Below are 20732 nucleotides of genomic sequence, written 5' to 3' on the forward strand. Positions count from 1 at the left end.
CATCATCTCATTCATATAATCTCAAAGATAATGCAAAACGGCTTTTCCCGCTGATTTTTTACTAAATCCAAGATTGAAAGAAATCTTTCCGGGGTAAATAGATGTGCAATCAAATGTCTTTTCCCCCATCTATAGATAAAACTACCTTTTTTTTATACATTCACACTCCCCTTAACAAATAATAAGTGTGTAAAAATTATTTACAGTAAACCTGTACAGAAACAGAATTAAGTAAAGATGTTTGTCTGTATGTCTCTCAGTCTGTCTGGGTTCTAAAGGTTTTGCAACCAACAATTAATTTAAACGAAGCTTTACATTGGTTCCTGTTAGATTTTTGGGAAGTTATGTTCAATAATATTTCAAGATAAAATTGCTTCCCTTTATATTTTATTCATCTTAAATAAACTAAAACTTTAAAAGTTTAATCGACCTCTCCCCTTCATATTTTTCTGTCTATCATATATAAAACCTCCCAATACAAATATTTACCACCCCTCCCCCCCCCCTTTAATATAAATATTTCTTAATTTCTAAATTATTAAACAGAGAGGTAATTTCCTTGTTAAAAATTTCTCTAAAGTTTTTTCAGTATTCGAAGGAAAAGGGATTGTAGAAAATAGCCTAAAACCATCCCATGAATTAAATTTAAAGAATAAAGTAATCATAACTCACCCTGCGACCTATGTGAAGCTTCCCTAAAATGAAGAATTTAATAGATAAAGCAGTTATCGAAATCTTAAGCTACAAACAATGAAAGCTTTACTACTTTATATGCGGGCAACAAATTTTTAATTATATGCCTAAAAAAATTAGAGAAATTTTTTTTGATTTTTTGGGGGGTTGGGGTGTCCTACCCCCGAAGAAAATTGCTTAAAATCACCACAGGACCAGTAGATATATTTCCTCAGAGTAGTAGTTCAGTGGTTACCGAGATCTTACGCTCCAGACGGACGGACGTACTGACGGACGAAAATCAAGCTACTTTGTATTATAGATAATTATTTTCCATTACTTGTATTAGTTGTCCTTGTATTAGAATATACGCATAATAATCTTAGTACGTACTATCCTTATAAGTTTTCATTCAAAAAAAATATGCAAAAACGTCTTTAAAAACCAACCTTTTACCAACCAAAACCCCCCTATTCATTTCTAGCCATGCGGGGGAAGGGGCCTTTGTGAGACTCTTCTTACCTTTACTTAACCTAACCTAAACTAAAGAATCAACAAAATTGAAGACGAAGAAAGTCCCTCCATGACGTCATAAAAATGAGGGATGAGGAGAGGAGGAGTGGGAAAGAAAACCCCTAAAGATAGATGGATAATCCCTCGTTTTTATGACGTAAAATGCTCATTTTTTGAGGGACTTAATTCGTCTTCATCAAAATTAGGTTTATCTTTCAAAAAGTTGATTTGGTTATAAGGAAAACTGAAAAACCTACGAATAAAATATCTTAACCCCTAACGGTTAGGGAGAAAAGTTGTTAAGTCGCTCAGCTTTGAAATATGGTTTGTTGTATTCTTCGCTAGTTTTGAATAATAATCTTCTTGTTTAATGTTGAAATAAAGCAATTTATCAATTATATGTCACAAAAAAGTGAAGATATGAATGCTTTATATTACATACATTTATAATTATGTTATTAGATAGTACAGATAAGACAAATTAATCACTTGTATGCTTTTTTTTATCCAGCTTTAACCAACAACTGAATTAATTTGATAAAATATTTGGTAACTAGCGGTTACGCCCCTAAAGGCCTCTAGTGGCATTTTAAATGTATTTGAGAGAAAAAATTCAATTTGCGTTCAATTCAATTTTTTTATTTTTCTTGTTGGTACCCTCCCCCAAAATAGTTATAAACCTTCCCGGGACCAATGAGAAGCTACTCTGTTAAGGAGAATCAGATCGGTTCAGCGGTTAGTGAGATACTTCGGTACAAACATACAAACACACAGACAAACAAACAGACAGACATCCTTTTACTTTATTATAAGGATTTCAGTTGATTTTTTTGTTGTAATTTTTGGGGGTAACGCTAAGTAGTAAAGAAGGCCTTTTTATCGGCAACCAAATTATTTTTTTAGATTTATTTCTTTTGTTGGTATCAACAAACCATGAAAAAATCATATTGGTTATTTATCACATAGTATTCTTAAGAGCTTTCCGGGGATATTAAAGTTAAAATTATAAGAAAACATTTTTATTTTCGTGGAAAATTGGCTGTAATACGACGCTATCCTATTCTAAATGATTTCAGCATGGCTGAGAACCGGTTCTTATCCAGCGAATATTATTCGGTTTCGAAGCCATACCGGAACATGTTTTACATTCATTGAAAGAAGCGGAAAATAAAAATATTTTGAAGCTCAAAACGTAAGGAAGGAGACGAAAAATTTAATTAGAAGAAAATAATTTAAAAAGTTGATTTCAACTTGTTCATGAATCAAAACTTATCAATCAAAATATTTACTTTAAACTGATGCTAGACAACCTCAAAATACAGAAGTTGAACTAGACTATTTTTACCCTTATACAAAAGAAATAGGATGTTTGTGTGTCTGTAATGTCCATAAACTTTCACTTTCAGTTCAGTTTCAATTCAGAAGGGATAAAAGTCAATAAAATATATCTTTCAAATAAAACAGAAAAAAATAAAATATAATTTTCTGTAAAAAGCATAAGGCAAAATTGGCTCCTTGAAAATAGTACACTTTGTATTTAAAATTGTTAGTTCAAAATTTTATATCTCTATTTAAGATATTCTTAGAGGTTTGGACGGGCTGAAGTCCAGGCTTTTCTGTAGATTAAATGGCAAATGTCAAATATTAAAATAAACACTTTGCAAAAGTCAAACTGATTTTAATTAAGCTTGTAGCCTTTTCAACCAGTGATAAGACAATGGCTGATAATTGATGCTTACCCTTAATAGTGATGCACAAATTAAACCTAATTTAGATTAAAAATTAGTGGTTGAAACGTTTGGACATTCAACTTAATGAACTAAAAAATCTAAATTCGATAAAAATCCCCAAAGTTGTAAAGCCAACGAATAAGAAAAAGCTATTACAAAACATTGGAGACAGGCTTAATAAACACTAAACAGCCCCTATGTCCCCTCCCTTGCTGCCTTTTAACAAATGGTATAAAAAAAGGAGGCAGGAGACATTTGATTGTAATACTGCATATAAGATTAATACACAAAGTTTTATAAACTAGTTCTATTGCTCGTTGATATAAAATCTTGGATAATTTTGTCAAATATTGATTTATTGCTGCAAACTAACAGTGTTTAAACATTTCCGCTAATAATTTTAATAAACATAAGAGGACATTTGAAGGAGTGTACATCAATTTATCCCAATTGTCTTATCCCTTCAGATCTCTAGTTTTTGATCCATTCTTTAATTAATAAGCACAAAAATGATTAAAAATAGAAAATTATGACAGATTATTGAAAATTTTAGGAACTCGAATCCCTGGTTGATTTACTAACTTGAAGACCAAGAAATTCAACAAAAATCTGCTCACATTATTTATTTATTTGTATTGTAAATGATTAAAAATAATATTATTATCCAGTTTTAACCAGCAAAATAACCTTTCTTGTGCATTTTTCAGCTATGTATTAAATAACTATATATTTATTCTAAATATAAACAGTATTAAAAAGCTTTTAATAAGCATATAAATTTTGTTTATTTTTAAATATTTATAAGGCTGAATTGATTTAGACTATAGACTAAAGAGAGCTGGTATTAATTTTAAGAAAGCATTTAAACTTTAACTGATATTAGATTTTATGGGCTGGAGTAGAAAAAAAATAGTTTTTTTATTATCAAATAGTTGTACATTCAATTAGGGTTGGGCCGGATACTTTTTTGGTCGGATACCAGATATCCGGCTGATTTCTAATGCCGGATATCCGGTTCTGGCAAACTTTTGATATCCATCAAATTTCCGGATATCGGATAACGGGATATCCGGCATTTAAAATCAGCCGGATATCCGGTAACCGGATAGTTTCAATATCCGGTATCCAGCCGGATATTCGGCCAAACCGGACATACGGCCACACCCTACATTCAATCATATATACACAGTATTTTAAAATTAATGAAAGATGATGAAATATTGTTTGTATATGAAATGTTCAATGATATTTGTAAAAGTATATAATGTAATGCTAAAATAATCACGTAGTCTAAAACAAAAACTGTTGTGATTATTCTAGCAAACCATAAAGTAAATATGCACATCAGTTGTCGTTAAGAAATAATAATAAATAATATTAGACAATGAAAAATAATTTGTTAGTTTGACATCTTTCTATTGGAAATAAACTTAGATTTAATAAAATATTCCATTGACTGTTAAAAGTCTTCATTTATTTCTTGGACCATTGGGTGATTGGTCTCGGTTCTTGAATGCTTTATTAAAAGCGAAGCTTTTCTATAATAAGGGCAGGTCGGTCCGTCTGTCCATAAAAGGTAGCTCTTAATATAGACATGTTAGAAATATTCTATCGATTTTAAACTTCGTATGATGATTTAGGAAGTATTAAACTTTTATCTTTACCAGAACGTCAATACGTCCTTTTAAAAGATGTTGATTTTTGAACTTTTTTGACAAAATTTTTTGTATGATGCAATTATCTCATTCATCTGATTTTTGAAACAATGATTTCTAAAACAACAAGGTATATGAAAGTATATCCTAATACAGTATCCTGCATTTATAAAATGTTGCACCAATATGTGCCTAAGTATTAATGTTCGTTTGACCTACCTTCTGAATTCGGAGCTTTGCCTTTGTGGATGTGGTCATCCTTGTTTTACTGGGATCAGTATGTAAGTGGTTAGAGTTCTTGAATGCTGTTCTTATAGGTAATATACATCATGAGTACACCCCCCTATGCACGCCTCTGCTTTGGAGTTATTATTTAATCGTGGTATATTCTGTGAAATGTCGTTTTACAAATAAGTTCTGTTAATAATAGTTTTAAATTCCTAATATTATATTTTTTGTTTATTGTAAAATAAGTTGTTAAAATCAAAGCTTTTCTATAATTTAGAAAACGTAGCAACTCTATAATCGTTACCAAAAAGTTGTTACGTCCATTTAAAACTTTGCATGATGATTCTTATGACAGTTAGCTACAATTTAGAACGCATATCAACTTTATAATCATTACCAGAAAGTCCGTACGTCCATTTAAATCATACTGATTTTTAAACATTTGAAATATTTTTTTACATGATGTGATTATCCTATTCATCTATTCTACTGTTTAATCAAATTCGAAAAATTTTAAGTATGTACTTTTACTGTATCCTATACATACGTAATTTTGCTACAAATTTATGTACAATTTCGTTTAGACTTAGAAATTAATGTTCTGCTTATAAAGTTTGAAACTCTACAAGAGTTAATGTTTGTTTGTCCTTCCTGATTGATCCTGTTAATGATGAACATTTGAAAAAGTAAAATATTTATTGTATACATTTATACATTCAAAATATTTTTATAAAAGAATTAAAAGATTTGCAAGAATGATCTGAAAATTTGGTTCAGTTACCCTCCATTTGTTTCCTGAAACAAAAATTAGGATCTACTGCAGTTCACGGTAAAATATTGCTGGTAAGCAATATTTCCAAAAATCTATGAATTTTAAAGGCTGCTAGCTGCCAAACGGCTGAACGTACAGATCATGCCCGCACACTGTTTTAAGAATGATCTGAAAATTTGGTTCAGTTACCCTCCATTTGTTTCCTGAAACAAAAATTAGGATCTACTGCAGTTCACGGTAAAATATTGCTGGTAAGCAATATTTCCAAAAATCTATGAATTTTAAAGGCTGCTAGCTGCCAAACGGCTGAACGTACAGATCATGCCCGCACACTGTTTTAAGCGGCATAAGAAGGCCTACAAATTATCTGGAATAGCCATAAATCAATAATGCATAATTATCTCGCAGTGCAGAGAAATGCGCGAAAAAGACCTATTTTACGCGGTTTTTCTTCAGTGAAGCTTTCCCTTTGCATAATTGAATCTTGGCTATTCCAGATTATTTGTAGAACTTCTTATGCCGCTTAAAATGGTGTGCGGGTATGATCTGTACGTTCAGTTGTTTGGCAGCTAGCAGCCTCTAAAATTCTTAGATTTTTGGAAATATTGCTTACCAGCAATATTTTACCGTGAAATGCAGTAGATCCAAAACATTATTTTTATGATTTTTAGTAGCGAATCTACTCCATAATTTACTTTGTCTGTCCGTTAATCATTCCGCAACGTCATAGGGGAAAAATGATTTTCTCAAATGTTATTAAAGACAGACGGCTACCAAAGAGCATTCTTGGATTTTGAGCTTCAATACTTATGGATATTGTCATCCTTTTTATAATTTTCCTTTTTTCATTCAATAAAAAAAACAAATCTATGAAAACAAATTTATCAAAGGAATAAAAAAGTAAATTAAATATAAATGATACCAAGAGGCCTAAAAAAACCCTACAAGATCAAGTATTAAGAGTCAAAACATATAGTTCTCTATTTATTTAATCATTAACTGTAAAATGCTTTACAACGTTAATTTACTTTTGACATAAATATATTTTTATTTCCAATAAGCCTCCTAATACCTAGCTGTTTATAGTAAGTTTTGCATAAACCTTTAATCTTAATCAAGATAAATCAACCTGTGTTTCTTTAATCTTTGTTCTGTTCTGGCATTTTCAGTTGTTCTCCAATCAAGATTCATTTCACCTAAATAATAAAAATAAAAATTATATAGACTATGAAAATATCAAACCAAATATTTACATTAAAACAGTTCATTTGTGTAAAAAATTAGTTCTGATTGTTAAAAGATATCTGAAATAAGATTTTTATTTCAATTTTTTTCTTCGAGGAGATTCTCATATTCTTTTAGTTAGATAGTTTTAGAATTGTATCTGATGGTCCTGTGGTGGTTTTAGGCTATTTTCTTGAAGGGTGAGACACCCCCAACCCCCCAAAAACACAAAAATCATCCTTCCATGTTTTTGCTTATGCATGTTAGAAAAATATTGGTGCTGAACCACCACTTTTTTTAAATTACCTCTAGGAGAAAAAAAGCCACTAGAGGCTAGGGGCGAAGAATGACATCATAATAGAAGATAATAAGAATGATAAAAAAAACACGAAACCTTCATTATAAATATTTACAAGCCTTTTGTTCCATGATCCATGACAAAGTAAATTGTATACTGGAATGGATACTATTCAGAAAGTGGAATCATCACAAAAAAAAACCAACAACATATCTTCAATAGCCTGACGGACGGACAGACAAAGTGAATTATAGAGTAGCTTCGCTACTAAAAAAATATATGATACAATTTGGTGTAGAGCCACCAACAACATCATATCTTCAATTGCAGCAGATAAGATAATAAAGAAATAGAGGTCTATCTTCAATAGCCTGACGGACGGACAGACAAAGTGAATTATAGAGTAGCTTCGCTACTAAAAAATACCATTTGGTGTAGAGCCACCAACAACATCATATCGTTAATAGGAGCAGAAAAATAACCAAAATTAGAGGTCTATCTTTAATAGACTGACAGACGGACATACAAAGTGAATTATAGAGTAGCTTCGCTACTAAAAAAAGATATGATAAAATTTGGTGTAGAGCCACCAACAACATCATATCGTTAATAGGAGCAGAAAAATAACCAAAAATAGAGGTCTATATTCAAAAGAATTACGGACAGACAGACAAGTGAATTATAGAGTAGCTTCGCTACTAAAAATATACGATACCATTTGGTGTAGAGCCACCAACAACATCATATCTTCAATTGCAGCAGATAAGATAATAAAGAAATAGAGGTCTATCTTCAATAGCCTGACGGACGGACAGACAAAGTGAATTATAGAGTAGCTTCGCTAATAAAAAAAAATTATAAAACATTTAGTGTAGAGCCACCAACAACATCATATCTTCAGTAGCAGCAGAGAAAATCACAAAAAAATAGACTGACGGACGGACAGACAAAGTGAATTATAGAGTAGTTTCGCTACTAAAAAGATACTATACCATTTGGTGTAGAGCCACCAACAACATAATATCTTCAATTGCAGCAGAAAAATAACCAAAAATAGAGGTCTATCTTTAATAGACTGACAGACAAAGTGAATTATAGAGTAGCTTCGCTACTAAAAAAGATATGATAAAATTTGGTGTAGAGTCACCAACAATATCATATCTTCAATCGCAGCAGAAAAGATAACAAAAAAAATAGAGGTCTATCTTTAATAGACTAACGGACTGACAGACAAAGTGAATTAAAGAGTAGCTTCGCTACTAAAAAGATGCCATACCGTTTGGTGTAGAGCCACCACCTGCTGCCCCTGCTGCTGATAGTTCATAATCATCCTCTTCTTCAAAGTCTTGACCTGATAATTTTAACATTTAAAATCCAAGGATAAGACAATGGACGATAAATTGATAAATCAAATTATCTCCTCAATTAAATATTATTGGTTGAAGAAGTTTTGATACTTCTATATAATGTCATGTGTGACGTCATAAAAATAAGTCTAAAAAGAAAGGATGAGATATATTTAAGTTGTTATACAAATTGATTGTAGCTGTCTATAGTGCCCTAGCAAAATGGGGATATATGTCACTGCATTTGGCCTACCTATTCAATTGACGTCAGAAAATACCCTATACCCCATCTCTTTTCTCGGGGGTTTCCTTTTATCTTCCCGTTCTCTTTCCCTCTACTATGACGTCAATAGAATAGGTAGGCCAAAAGTGGTGATATCTATCCCCATTTTCTTAGGGCACTAAACACGACTACAAATTGAAACAGCTGTACCTCCATTACCGCCTCCAGTAGCCATCATATTACAGGATCCTTGCCTCTGTTTCTTATATTCTCTAGCTCCATGCATCATTCGTACTGGCACATCAACTAAATATTGCAACGATTTCACACAAAGTACCTTGTTAAGCACTGATAACCCCCCTATCATTATTTTTAAAAAATATATTGAAAGTAAGGGAGGGGGTAGTTTATCATTTGTTTGTTTGATACATTATTCAGGTTTGGTTAGGTTGTATTGGGTACTATGTTGCTATACAGGACTCGAGCCCCTGCAGCAATCAGCAATTTGATGTCATAAAAATTAGAGATTATCCATCTCTCTTTTAGGGGTTTTCTTTCCCATCTTCTCATACCTCATTTATATGGCTGATTTTTTAGACACTCTATAAGTTTCAATAAATTTTTTATGAAGAAATGGATAGAGTGACTTACTTATCACTTGTTCAGTTGTCACAAAAAAGAGAGGGAGAAAAAACGAGAGGATATAGAACGAAATTTATTTCAAAATTAGCATATTTAAATTTGTAAACAAGGATGACGGCATCCATATTAAAGGAACACAGTAATAGTGTCTGACTGATTATGACGTAACAAAAAAAAATTAGCCAATGAGAGGCCGTTATTGACCAATGGTAAAATTTATAGTGGCCTCTCATTGGCTAATTTTTTTTGTTACGTCATAATCAGTCAGACACTATTACTGTGTTCAAAAATTTACCCATGCAAGCAGAACACCATCCTGCCACTTGTTGTAGAGGAAAGGGAAAATTTTTCCATTCCTAAACATTTAATTTTTATTGCATAAAGTAATAGGATGTTTGTCAATTGCGGTAAAGCCCTTGGATGTAAGAGGCGAAGCCAAAAGTACAAATTAAGCAGAGTTTAATTTTTTAAAATAACTTGCTAATCATAAAAAAATGAGAAGAAATGCACACTTACTTTTAGATTAAAAACAAAAATTGCAGTTTTGTTGACTTATTAAATATATCATTTATATAGATATCTTTAGTTCGATCCCTATTTTAAAAAAAAAAAATGAAAAGCCTCCAACCAGGTTTCAATATTAGCCTTCATTGCAGCTGACGTTCGTCTGATGAGCCCTGATTGCTATAAAGTTAACATTAATCATTTAAATTAAATGTCAACTAGTTTTGACAGCGCTGTACCTTTGTACTTGAATTGAATACTTCAACAGAGACCAGATCATCAGAGACTCCCATTCCTCCCAGAGCATAAATCTTATTCCTGTACACGACTACACCTGCAACAATAATCGATTTATAATTCCTTGGATATTTCACCAGATTTTCGTCCACTCTAAAAAATATTTTTTTTTCAACTGGCTAATGTAACGATACCCCCTCCACCCCACCCATTTGTCATTTTAACCCAATCCCCTTTTCTCCTACTGTAAGAACAAACTATCCAATAAATAATGACTAAAATAGCATCTGTAAATAGTTTGGATAGAATGAAAAAGGACTAGTTCCAGTTTTGTTAGCCCCAAGTGGTAAAAAGTCATTGCCTACAAAACAGTATAAATCGGATTTCAAGCCTTGCTGGAAAGATTGTACCTGGACTTCTACGTTCAGTTTTCATGTCTGGTAGATGTTCCCAGCTGTCTGTACCAGGATTATATTTATCTACACTGAAAATAAACATGTCTGGTAAATATTCCCAGTTACCAGGATTATATCTATCTACACTGAAAATAAACATGTCTGGTAAATATTCCCATGTACCAGGATTATATTTATCTACACTGAAAATAAACATGTCTGCTAAATATTCCCAGTTACCAGGATTATATTTATCTACACTGAAAATAAACATGTCTGGTAAATATTCCCATGTACCAGGATTATATTTATCTACACTGAAAATAAACATGTCTGGTAAATATTCTCAGGTACCAGGATTATATTTATCTACACTGAAAATAAACATGTCTGGTAAATATTCCCAGTTAACAGGATTATATTTATCTGTACTGAAAATATACAAGTCTGGTAAATGTTCCCAGTTAACAGGATTTTATTTATCTACACTGAAAATATACAAGTCTGGTAAATGTTCCCAGTTAACAGGATTATATTTATCTATACTGATGATAAACATGTCTGGTAAATGTTCCCAGGACCATGAGTATTTGTAAAGGAAATCCATTCTTCTGTCAGACAGACAGACACAGAGATGGGTTTTTGAGACAAAAATGGAGAATAAACGGTACTATCCTCCCGTCCACCCATTCATTCCCCTTGCCCCCACCTCCCTATTCCTTCTTTGCATTAACGCGGCATTCTTTTTATTAAAACCCACCTCTGATCCTGTTACTTTTTAAAAAGGATTTATTCGCTATATGCTGGGAAAAGTGAATGCTATTCTGACAAACAATTCTAAAGGAAAATTTCCCCACAACCCCCTTCCCCTTTTCCTCACCTTCTTACCCACCCCTCTTCAATTACATGAAAAAAACAAAATATTCGGGTATAGTCCTTTCCATGACATCGCTCCATATGGGGCGATGATTTTCTATAGCTCCTTCAAGGAGCTATAGCATAGCCTCTTATCATATGGAGCGATGTGATAGCCCCTTTTAAGGAGCGTTCATATCGCCCCTTATGATAAGAGGCTATGCTATAGCTCCTTCATGGCCTCTTAATAGCTCCTTTAAAGGGGCGTTCATATCGCCTCTTATGATAAGAGGCTATGCTATAGCCCCATGATGGCTCCTTTATAGCCTCTCCATCGCCCCTCCGTAGTCCCTTACCTTAATTTATATAACAACCCACTTGATGGCCCCTACATCGCTCCTCCATCGCCCCTTCTCCAAATTTATATTACATTGTACTTTGATGGCCCCTACATCGCTCCTACATCGCCCCTTCATCGCTCCTACATCGCTCCTTCATCGCTCCTTCTCCAAATTTATATTAAATTGTACTGTGATGGCCCCTACATCGCTCCTACATCGCTCCTTCTCCAAATTTATATTAAATTGTACTGTGATGGCCCCTACATCGCTCCTACATCGCTCCTTCATCGCTCCTACATCGCCCCTTCATCGCTCCTTCTCCAAATTTATATTACATTGCAACTTGATGGCCCCTACATCGCTGCTACATCGCTCCTTCATCGCCCCTTCATCGCTCCTTCTCCAAATTTATATAACATTGCAACTTGATGGCCCCTACATCGCTGCTACATCGCTCCTCCATCGCTCCTCCATCGCTCCTACATCGCCCCTTCATCGCTCCTTCCACAAATTTATATTACATTGTACTTTGATGGCCCCTACATCTCTCCTCCATCGCTCCTCCATCGCCCCATCGCCCCTTAATAGCCCCTTACCTTAATTTATATAAAAAAGCCCCTACATAGCCTCTCCATCGCCCCTTAATAGCTCCTTACCTTAATTTTTATAACATAGCCCCTACATAGCCTCTCCATCGCCCCTTAATAGCCCCTTATCTTAATTTATATAACAAAGCCCCTACATAGCCTCTCCATCGCCCCTAATAGCCCCTTACCTTTATTTATATAACAAAGCTCCTACATAGCCTCTCCATTGCCCCTTAATAGTCCCTTACCTTAATTTATATAACATAGCTCCTACATAGCCTCTCCATCGCCCCTTAAAAGCCCATTACCTTAATTTATATAACATAGCCCCTACATAGCCTCTCCATCGCCCCTTACCTTAATTTATATAACATAGCCTCTACATAGCCTCTCCATCGCCCCTTAATAGCTCCTTACCTTAATTTATATAACATAGCCCCTACATAGCCTCTCCATCGCCCCTTAATAGCCCCTTACCTTAATTTATATAACATAGCCTCTACATAGCCTCTCCATCGCCCCTTAATAGCCCCTTACCTTAATTTATATAACATAGCCCTACATAGCCTCTCCATCGCCCCTTAATAGCCCCTTACCTTAATTTATATAGCATAACCCCTACATAGCCTCTCCATCGCCCCTTAATAGCCTCTTACCTTAATTTATATAATCCTTACCTTAATATATATAACATAGCCCCTACATAGCCTCTCCATCGCCCCTAAATAGCCCCTTACCCTAATTTATATAACATAGCCCCTACATAGCCTCTCCATCGCCCCTTAATAGCTCCTTACCTTAATTTATATAACATAGCCCCTACATAGCCTCTCCATCGCCCCTTAATAGCCCCTTACCTTAATTTATATAACATAGCCCTACATAGCCTCTCCATCGCCCCTTAATAGCCCCTTACCTTAATTTATATAGCATAGCCCCTACATAGCCTCTCCATCGCCCCTTAATAGCCTCTTACCTTAATTTATATAATCCTTACCTTAATATATATAACATAGCCCCTACATAGCCTCTCCATCGCCCCTAAATAGCCCCTTACCCTAATTTATATAACATAGCCCCTACATAGCCTCTCCATCGCCCCTTAATAGCCCCTTACCTTAATTTATATAACATAGCCTCTACATAGCCTCTCCATCGCCCCTTAATAGCCCCTTACCTTAATTTATATAACATAGCCCTACATAGCCTCTCCATCGCCCCTTAATAGCCCCTTACCTTAATTCATATAGCATAGCCCCTACATAGCCTCTCCATCGCCCCTTAATAGCCTCTTACCTTAATTTATATAATCCTTACCTTAATATATATAACATAGCCCCTACATAGCCTCTCCATCGCCCCTGAATAGCCCCTTACCCTAATTTATATAACATAGCCCCTACATAGCCTCTCCATCGCCCCTTAATAGCTCCTTACCTTAATTTATATAACATAGCCCCTACATAGCCTCTCCATCGCCCCTTAATAGCCCCTTACCTTAATTTATATAACATAGCCTCTACATAGCCTCTCCATCGCCCCTTAATAGCCCCTTACCTTAATTTATATAACATAGCCCTACATAGCCTCTCCATCGCCCCTTAATAGCCCCTTACCTTAATTTATATAGCATAGCCCCTACATAGCCTCTCCATCGCCCCTTAATAGCCTCTTACCTTAATTTATATAATCCTTACCTTAATATATATAACATAGCCCCTACATAGCCTCTCCATCGCCCCTAAATAGCCCCTTACCCTAATTTATATAACATAGCCCCTACATAGCCTCTCCATCGCCCCTTAATAGCTCCTTACCTTAATTTATATAACATAGCCCCTACATAGCCTCTCCATCGCCCCTTAATAGCCCCTTACCTTAATTTATATAACATAGCCCTACATAGCCTCTCCATCGCCCCTTAATAGCCCCTTACCTTAATTTATATAGCATAGCCCCTACATAGCCTCTCCATCGCCCCTTAATAGCCTCTTACCTTAATTTATATAATCCTTACCTTAATATATATAACATAGCCCCTACATAGCCTCTCCATCGCCCCTAAATAGCCCCTTACCCTAATTTATATAACATAGCCCCTACATAGCCTCTCCATCGCCCCTTAATAGCCCCTTACCTTAATTTATATAACATAGCCTCTACATAGCCTCTCCATCGCCCCTTAATAGCCCCTTACCTTAATTTATATAACATAGCCCTACATAGCCTCTCCATCGCCCCTTAATAGCCCCTTACCTTAATTTATATAGCATAGCCCCTACATAGCCTCTCCATCGCCCCTTAATAGCCTCTTACCTTAATTTATATAATCCTTACCTTAATATATATAACATAGCCCCTACATAGCCTCTCCATCGCCCCTGAATAGCCCCTTACCCTAATTTATATAACATAGCCCCTACATAGCCTCTCCATCGCCCCTTAATAGCTCCTTACCTTAATTTATATAACATAGCCCCTACATAGCCTCTCCATCGCCCCTTAATAGCCCCTTACCTTAATTTATATAACATAGCCTCTACATAGCCTCTCCATCGCCCCTTAATAGCCCCTTACCTTAATTTATATAACATAGCCCTACATAGCCTCTCCATCGCCCCTTAATAGCCCCTTACCTTAATTTATATAGCATAGCCCCTACATAGCCTCTCCATCGCCCCTTAATAGCCTCTTACCTTAATTTATATAATCCTTACCTTAATATATATAACATAGCCCCTACATAGCCTCTCCATCGCCCCTAAATAGCCCCTTACCCTAATTTATATAACATAGCCCCTACATAGCCTCTCCATCGCCCCTTAATAGCTCCTTACCTTAATTTATATAACATAGCCCCTACATAGCCTCTCCATCGCCCCTTAATAGCCCCTTACCTTAATTTATATAACATAGCCCTACATAGCCTCTCCATCGCCCCTTAATAGCCCCTTACCTTAATTTATATAGCATAGCCCCTACATAGCCTCTCCATCGCCCCTTAATAGCCTCTTACCTTAATTTATATAATCCTTACCTTAATATATATAACATAGCCCCTACATAGCCTCTCCATCGCCCCTAAATAGCCCCTTACCCTAATTTATATAACATAGCCCCTACATAGCCTCTCCATCGCCCCTTAATAGCCCCTTACCTTAATTTATATAACATAGCCTCTACATAGCCTCTCCATCGCCCCTTAATAGCCCCTTACCTTAATTTATATAACATAGCCCTACATAGCCTCTCCATCGCCCCTTAATAGCCCCTTACCTTAATTTATATAGCATAGCCCCTACATAGCCTCTCCATCGCCCCTTAATAGCCTCTTACCTTAATTTATATAATCCTTACCTTAATATATATAACATAGCCCCTACATAGCCTCTCCATCGCCCCTGAATAGCCCCTTACCCTAATTTATATAACATAGCCCCTACATAGCCTCTCCATCGCCCCTTAATAGCTCCTTACCTTAATTTATATAACATAGCCCCTACATAGCCTCTCCATCGCCCCTTAATAGCCCCTTACCTTAATTTATATAACATAGCCTCTACATAGCCTCTCCATCGCCCCTTAATAGCCCCTTACCTTAATTTATATAACATAGCCCTACATAGCCTCTCCATCGCCCCTTAATAGCCCCTTACCTTAATTTATATAGCATAGCCCCTACATAGCCTCTCCATCGCCCCTTAATAGCCTCTTACCTTAATTTATATAATCCTTACCTTAATATATATAACATAGCCCCTACATAGCCTCTCCATCGCCCCTAAATAGCCCCTTACCCTAATTTATATAACATAGCCCCTACATAGCCTCTCCATCGCCCCTTAATAGCTCCTTACCTTAATTTATATAACATAGCCCCTACATAGCCTCTCCATCGCCCCTTAATAGCCCCTTACCTTAATTTATATAACATAGCCCTACATAGCCTCTCCATCGCCCCTTAATAGTCCCTTACCTTAATTTATATAGCATAGCCCCTACATAGCCTCTCCATCGCCCCTTAATAGCCTCTTACCTTAATTTATATAATCCTTACCTTAATATATATAACATAGCCCCTACATAGCCTCTCCATCGCCCCTAAATAGCCCCTTACCCTAATTTATATAACATAGCCCCTACATAGCCTCTCCATCGCCCCTTAATAGCCCCTTACCTTAATTTATATAACATAGCCTCTACATAGCCTCTCCATCGCCCCTTAATAGCCCCTTACCTTAATTTATATAACATAGCCCTACATAGCCTCTCCATCGCCCCTTAATAGCCCCTTACCTTAATTTATATAGCATAGCTTCTACATAGCCTCTCCATCGCCCCTTAATAGCCTCTTACCTTAATTTATATAATCCTTACCTTAATATATATAACATAGCCCCTACATAGCCTCTCCATCGCCCCTGAATAGCCCTTTACCCTAATTTATATAATATAGCCCCTACATAGCCTCTCCATCGCCCCTTAATAGCTCCTTACCTTAATTTATATAACATAGCCCCTACATAGCCTCTCCATCGCCCCTTAATAGCCCCTTACCTTAATTTATATAACATAGCCTCTACATAGCCTCTCCATCGCCCCTTAATAGCCCCTTACCTTAATTTATATAACATAGCCCTACATAGCCTCTCCATCGCCCCTTAATAGCCCCTTACCTTAATTTATATAGCATAGCCCCTACATAGCCTCTCCATCGCCCCTTAATAGCCCCTTACCTTAATTTATATAGCATAGCCCCTACATAGCCTCTCCATCGCCCCTTAATAGCCTCTTACCTTAATTTATATAATCCTTACCTTAATATATATAACATAGCCCCTACATTAGGGTGGGTCGATTTTGGACATTTTTTTCTGAGGCCAAAGCGGGGATCTGCACTCAATTTATATAGATATAATACACCTCTGGATGATTTAAAATTTATCCTAAGTCTTAAAACCGCTGACGACCAGACATTCAATTGTATAGCTATTTGTAAATGGGAGTCAAAAATTTATTGAATCAGAACTATGGCTTCATGGTGCTCCCTGGAAATGCCTTGAGGAGCTGAGTCAGGAACTTTTGTCCGTTTCAAAAAATCTCGTTCCTAGCCTGAGAAAATCTAAAAAACCTCTACAAATTGGACAATTTTCAATAAACCTTAAAAAAATTTGGTTTTTTAGTGATTTCTAAGGCTAGGAACGAGATATTTTGAAACGGACAAAAGTTCCTGATTCAGCTCCTCAAGGCCTTTCCAGGGAGCATCATGAAGCCATAGTTCTGATTCAAAAAAAATTTTGAATGTCGTCTTTGCATACTAATAAGTAATGAATTTTTTTTTTAAGTGGTCGTGTTCTAAAACTCAATTTTTTAAAATTCTTTTTCGGTCAGAAATGTTTTAAAGGTTAATTTTATCTGTTGCATATCCCCGCTTTGTCTAATTCCGATATGAACCCACCCTACCCTACATAGCCTCTCCATCGCCCCTGAATAGCCCCTTACCCTAATTTATATAACATAGCCCCTACATAGCCTCTCCATCGCCCCTTAATAGCTCCTTACCTTAATTTATATAACATAGCCCCTACATAGCCTCTCCATCGCCCCTTAATAGCCAATTTATATAACATAGCCGCTACATAGCCTCTCCATCGCCCCTTAATAGCTCCTTACCTTAATTTATATAACATAGCCTCTCCATCGCCCCTTAATAGCCCTCCATCGCCACTTAAAAGCCCCTTACCTTAATTTATATAACATAGCCTCTACATAGCCTCTCCATCGCCCCTTAATAGCCCCTTATATCCTCCTTCAAAACAGTTATACACCTTCCCAGGATCTATTGGAAGCTACCCTATAAAGGAGAACCATATTGGTTCTGCAGTTAGCGATCTTCTTTGATACATACAGACAATGATCCTGTTACTTTTTATAAGGATTAAAAATAAAATGGCCTAAAGCCATCTCATTACCCATAGGAAGCTTCACTGTAAAGGAGAACCATGTCGGTTTAGTGGTTAGCAAGGTACAGACAGACATACATACAGACAAAGATCCTGTTACTTTATTATAAGGATTAAAATAAAATAGTTATTAACCTCCCCAGGACCTATGAGAAGCTACCCTATTAAGGAGAACGATCTCAGGACCTATAGGAATCTTCACTGTAAAGGAGAACCATATTGGTTCAGCGGTTAGCAAGATCCTTCGGTACAGACAGACATTCATACATACAGACAAAGATTCTGTTAATTTATTTTAAGAAATACAGATAAAATTGTTATAAACCTTTCCAGGCCTAAAACCATCTCAGGACCTAATTTCTGCCGTTGACAACTCGAGTTAAGTTACTATATTATTTTTACAATGTTTAACTTATCTGTTATTATTGGCTGACGAAAAGTTTGGGCAAAAAAAAAATTTATTCTTCAATGAAATATCTCTCCAGTATAATTTTGCCAAGTGCTAATTTATTAAGAATAAAGTTTGCCACAAATTTACCAAAAAATCTCATTGTCATTTCGCCAGGGAGGATTAGGATAGTTCCCAAAGTGTTATAAGTTGGCTTATCCAAGAGTGCTGTCTAGTCTCCAAAGTTTTATAATACCGTTTTCTTATTCGTTAGATTAACAACCTTGGGGACTTTTTATTGTTTTGTGATTGTTTAGTTCATTAAGTTGAGTGTCTAAATGTTTCAACCACTAATTCTAAACTAAAGAAGGGGTAATTTTGTGAATCATCAATGGGAATAATTAATATATAAACATTAAGATATATAAGTTTTCCGGAATTTTAATGTTAGGGGGAGATTTGAAATCTGCATCAAATTTTAAGGATTTTTTATAAAATTCGTTTTTTGTATAATTCTTTATTTAAAAGCGGAAATGCATTTTAAGTTAATTAATTTTGACCAATAGGATAAGTGGATTTTAAACTACCTGCGCTCTAATTGGTTGAATGATGTACGCCATCCAATCAGAGCGCAGATTTTTTAAATCCACCAATCACAGATGCCAAAATTAATTAACTTAAATCGCATTTCCGCTTTTAGATAAAGAATTATAGAAAAAACGAATTTATAAAAAATCCTCAAAATTTGATGCAGATTTCAAATCTCCCCCTAACTTTAAAATTCCGGAAAACTTATATATCTTAATAAACATACATATATATACAGTGTTTTTTTTTATGAGAGCATTTTTGAAAGCAATTTTACCCTACTTATAGTTATCAGAATTTAATGATTAATGGCTTATTCTCTTCGTTTTTTATAACCATTAACAGAAAAGCAAAAAAATATTTCAGTTTTTATTTAAAAAGTACAGTAAATTCAAAATTTCAAAACATGGGTGTCAACATCTAAAACAGTTATTTCTCGCATCGTATTATAAACGGCTTTCCGCGGATATAGAAAGTACAATTATGAGATTAAAACTAGTTTTTTTAGCCCCGAGGTGCAGAAGGCACCGGCTAAAAAAACTGGGTTTAATCTTATGATTGTACATATCTATATTCGTAGAAAGCTGGATATAATACGATGCTAGACATAGTTTTTTCGTATGGATGAGAACCGGTTCCTATCCACCGGATTCAAATGAATACGAGAAATGGTTTTAGCGCATTTTTCTTATGCTCAAATCTTCTACCCTTTCCAAGAATGGAGGGAGTACATTGGGGGGCCAGTATTCCCTCCCTGGTTGAGATATGGCCTTCAAATTTCAAAATGTTCTAGTACATGTCACAAGTAGTATCTATATAAATTTTTAGCTCAATATCTCAACTTTGAAGCGTTTTGCAGCCATTCTTGCAAAGGTAGATTATAAGAAAAATGCACTAAAACCATTTTTAGATGTTGACACCTAAGTTTTAAATTTTTTAATTTACTGTACTTTTTGAATAAAAACTGAAATATTTTTTGCTTTTCTATTAAAGGTTATAAAAAAGAAGAGAATAAGCCATTAATCATTAAATTCTAATAACTATAAGTAAGGTAAAATTGCTTTCAAAAAAGTTCTCATAAAAAAACACACTGTATATATGTATATATATCATTTTATCGACAATCGTCTTATCCCTGTAGATCTCTGATTATCAGAGCATTTTTGAAATATTTGCTGCTTATTTTTTGGCTGCCTTTGGCAAAATAATTTTTTTTCATAAAAAATGTATACAAAATTATCGTATTAATTTGGTAAATATATCATTGCACTTGAATTATTTTTAAGTCACTAACGGCTAATCCCATAGATGACCCTAGGAGTACTTTAATGAATAGATGTGGTGGAGAGGGGGGGGAGGGGGAAGGTTAAGAATTTAAGGGAAGTGATACCTTCCGGGGGCTGAAAGTGTTAGTCCCCTCCCCAAAATGAAAACTTTTCCTGCGAGTAAAATAAGCTTCAATGTAAAGGAGAAGCATATCGGTTCAGTTGATACTGATAAACATCCTGTTACTTTAATGTAAATATTAGTTTAAGGATAGTCTGTATAATCTCAGGGATAAAGGAAACATT

The 20732-nt window shown here is 35.1% G+C and overlaps 1 protein-coding gene across 1 annotated transcript in view; it reads right to left on the bottom strand.

The window, feature by feature from the left end:
• Positions 1-5725: 5725 nt before the first annotated feature.
• LOC145330704 (kelch-like protein 35) overlaps positions 5726-20732 on the bottom strand; it is a 31847-nt gene continuing 16840 nt past the window's right edge. Inside the window, exons 15-21 of the mRNA XM_080175370.1 lie at positions 10455-10528; positions 10047-10141; positions 9599-9659; positions 8872-8967; positions 8369-8443; positions 6700-6766; positions 5726-5773 (exon numbers count right to left, since the gene is read on the bottom strand). Coding sequence (XP_080031496.1) covers positions 5752-5773; positions 6700-6766; positions 8369-8443; positions 8872-8967; positions 9599-9659; positions 10047-10141; positions 10455-10528 — 490 coding nt within the window. The 3' untranslated portion in view covers positions 5726-5751. The remainder of the gene's footprint in view (positions 5774-6699; positions 6767-8368; positions 8444-8871; positions 8968-9598; positions 9660-10046; positions 10142-10454; positions 10529-20732) is intronic.

Source organism: Acartia tonsa, chromosome 10 (assembly GCF_053477335.1).
Source record: "Acartia tonsa isolate MP-2025a chromosome 10, ASM5347733v1, whole genome shotgun sequence".
In the NCBI taxonomy this organism is placed as follows: domain Eukaryota; kingdom Metazoa; phylum Arthropoda; class Copepoda; order Calanoida; family Acartiidae; genus Acartia; species Acartia tonsa.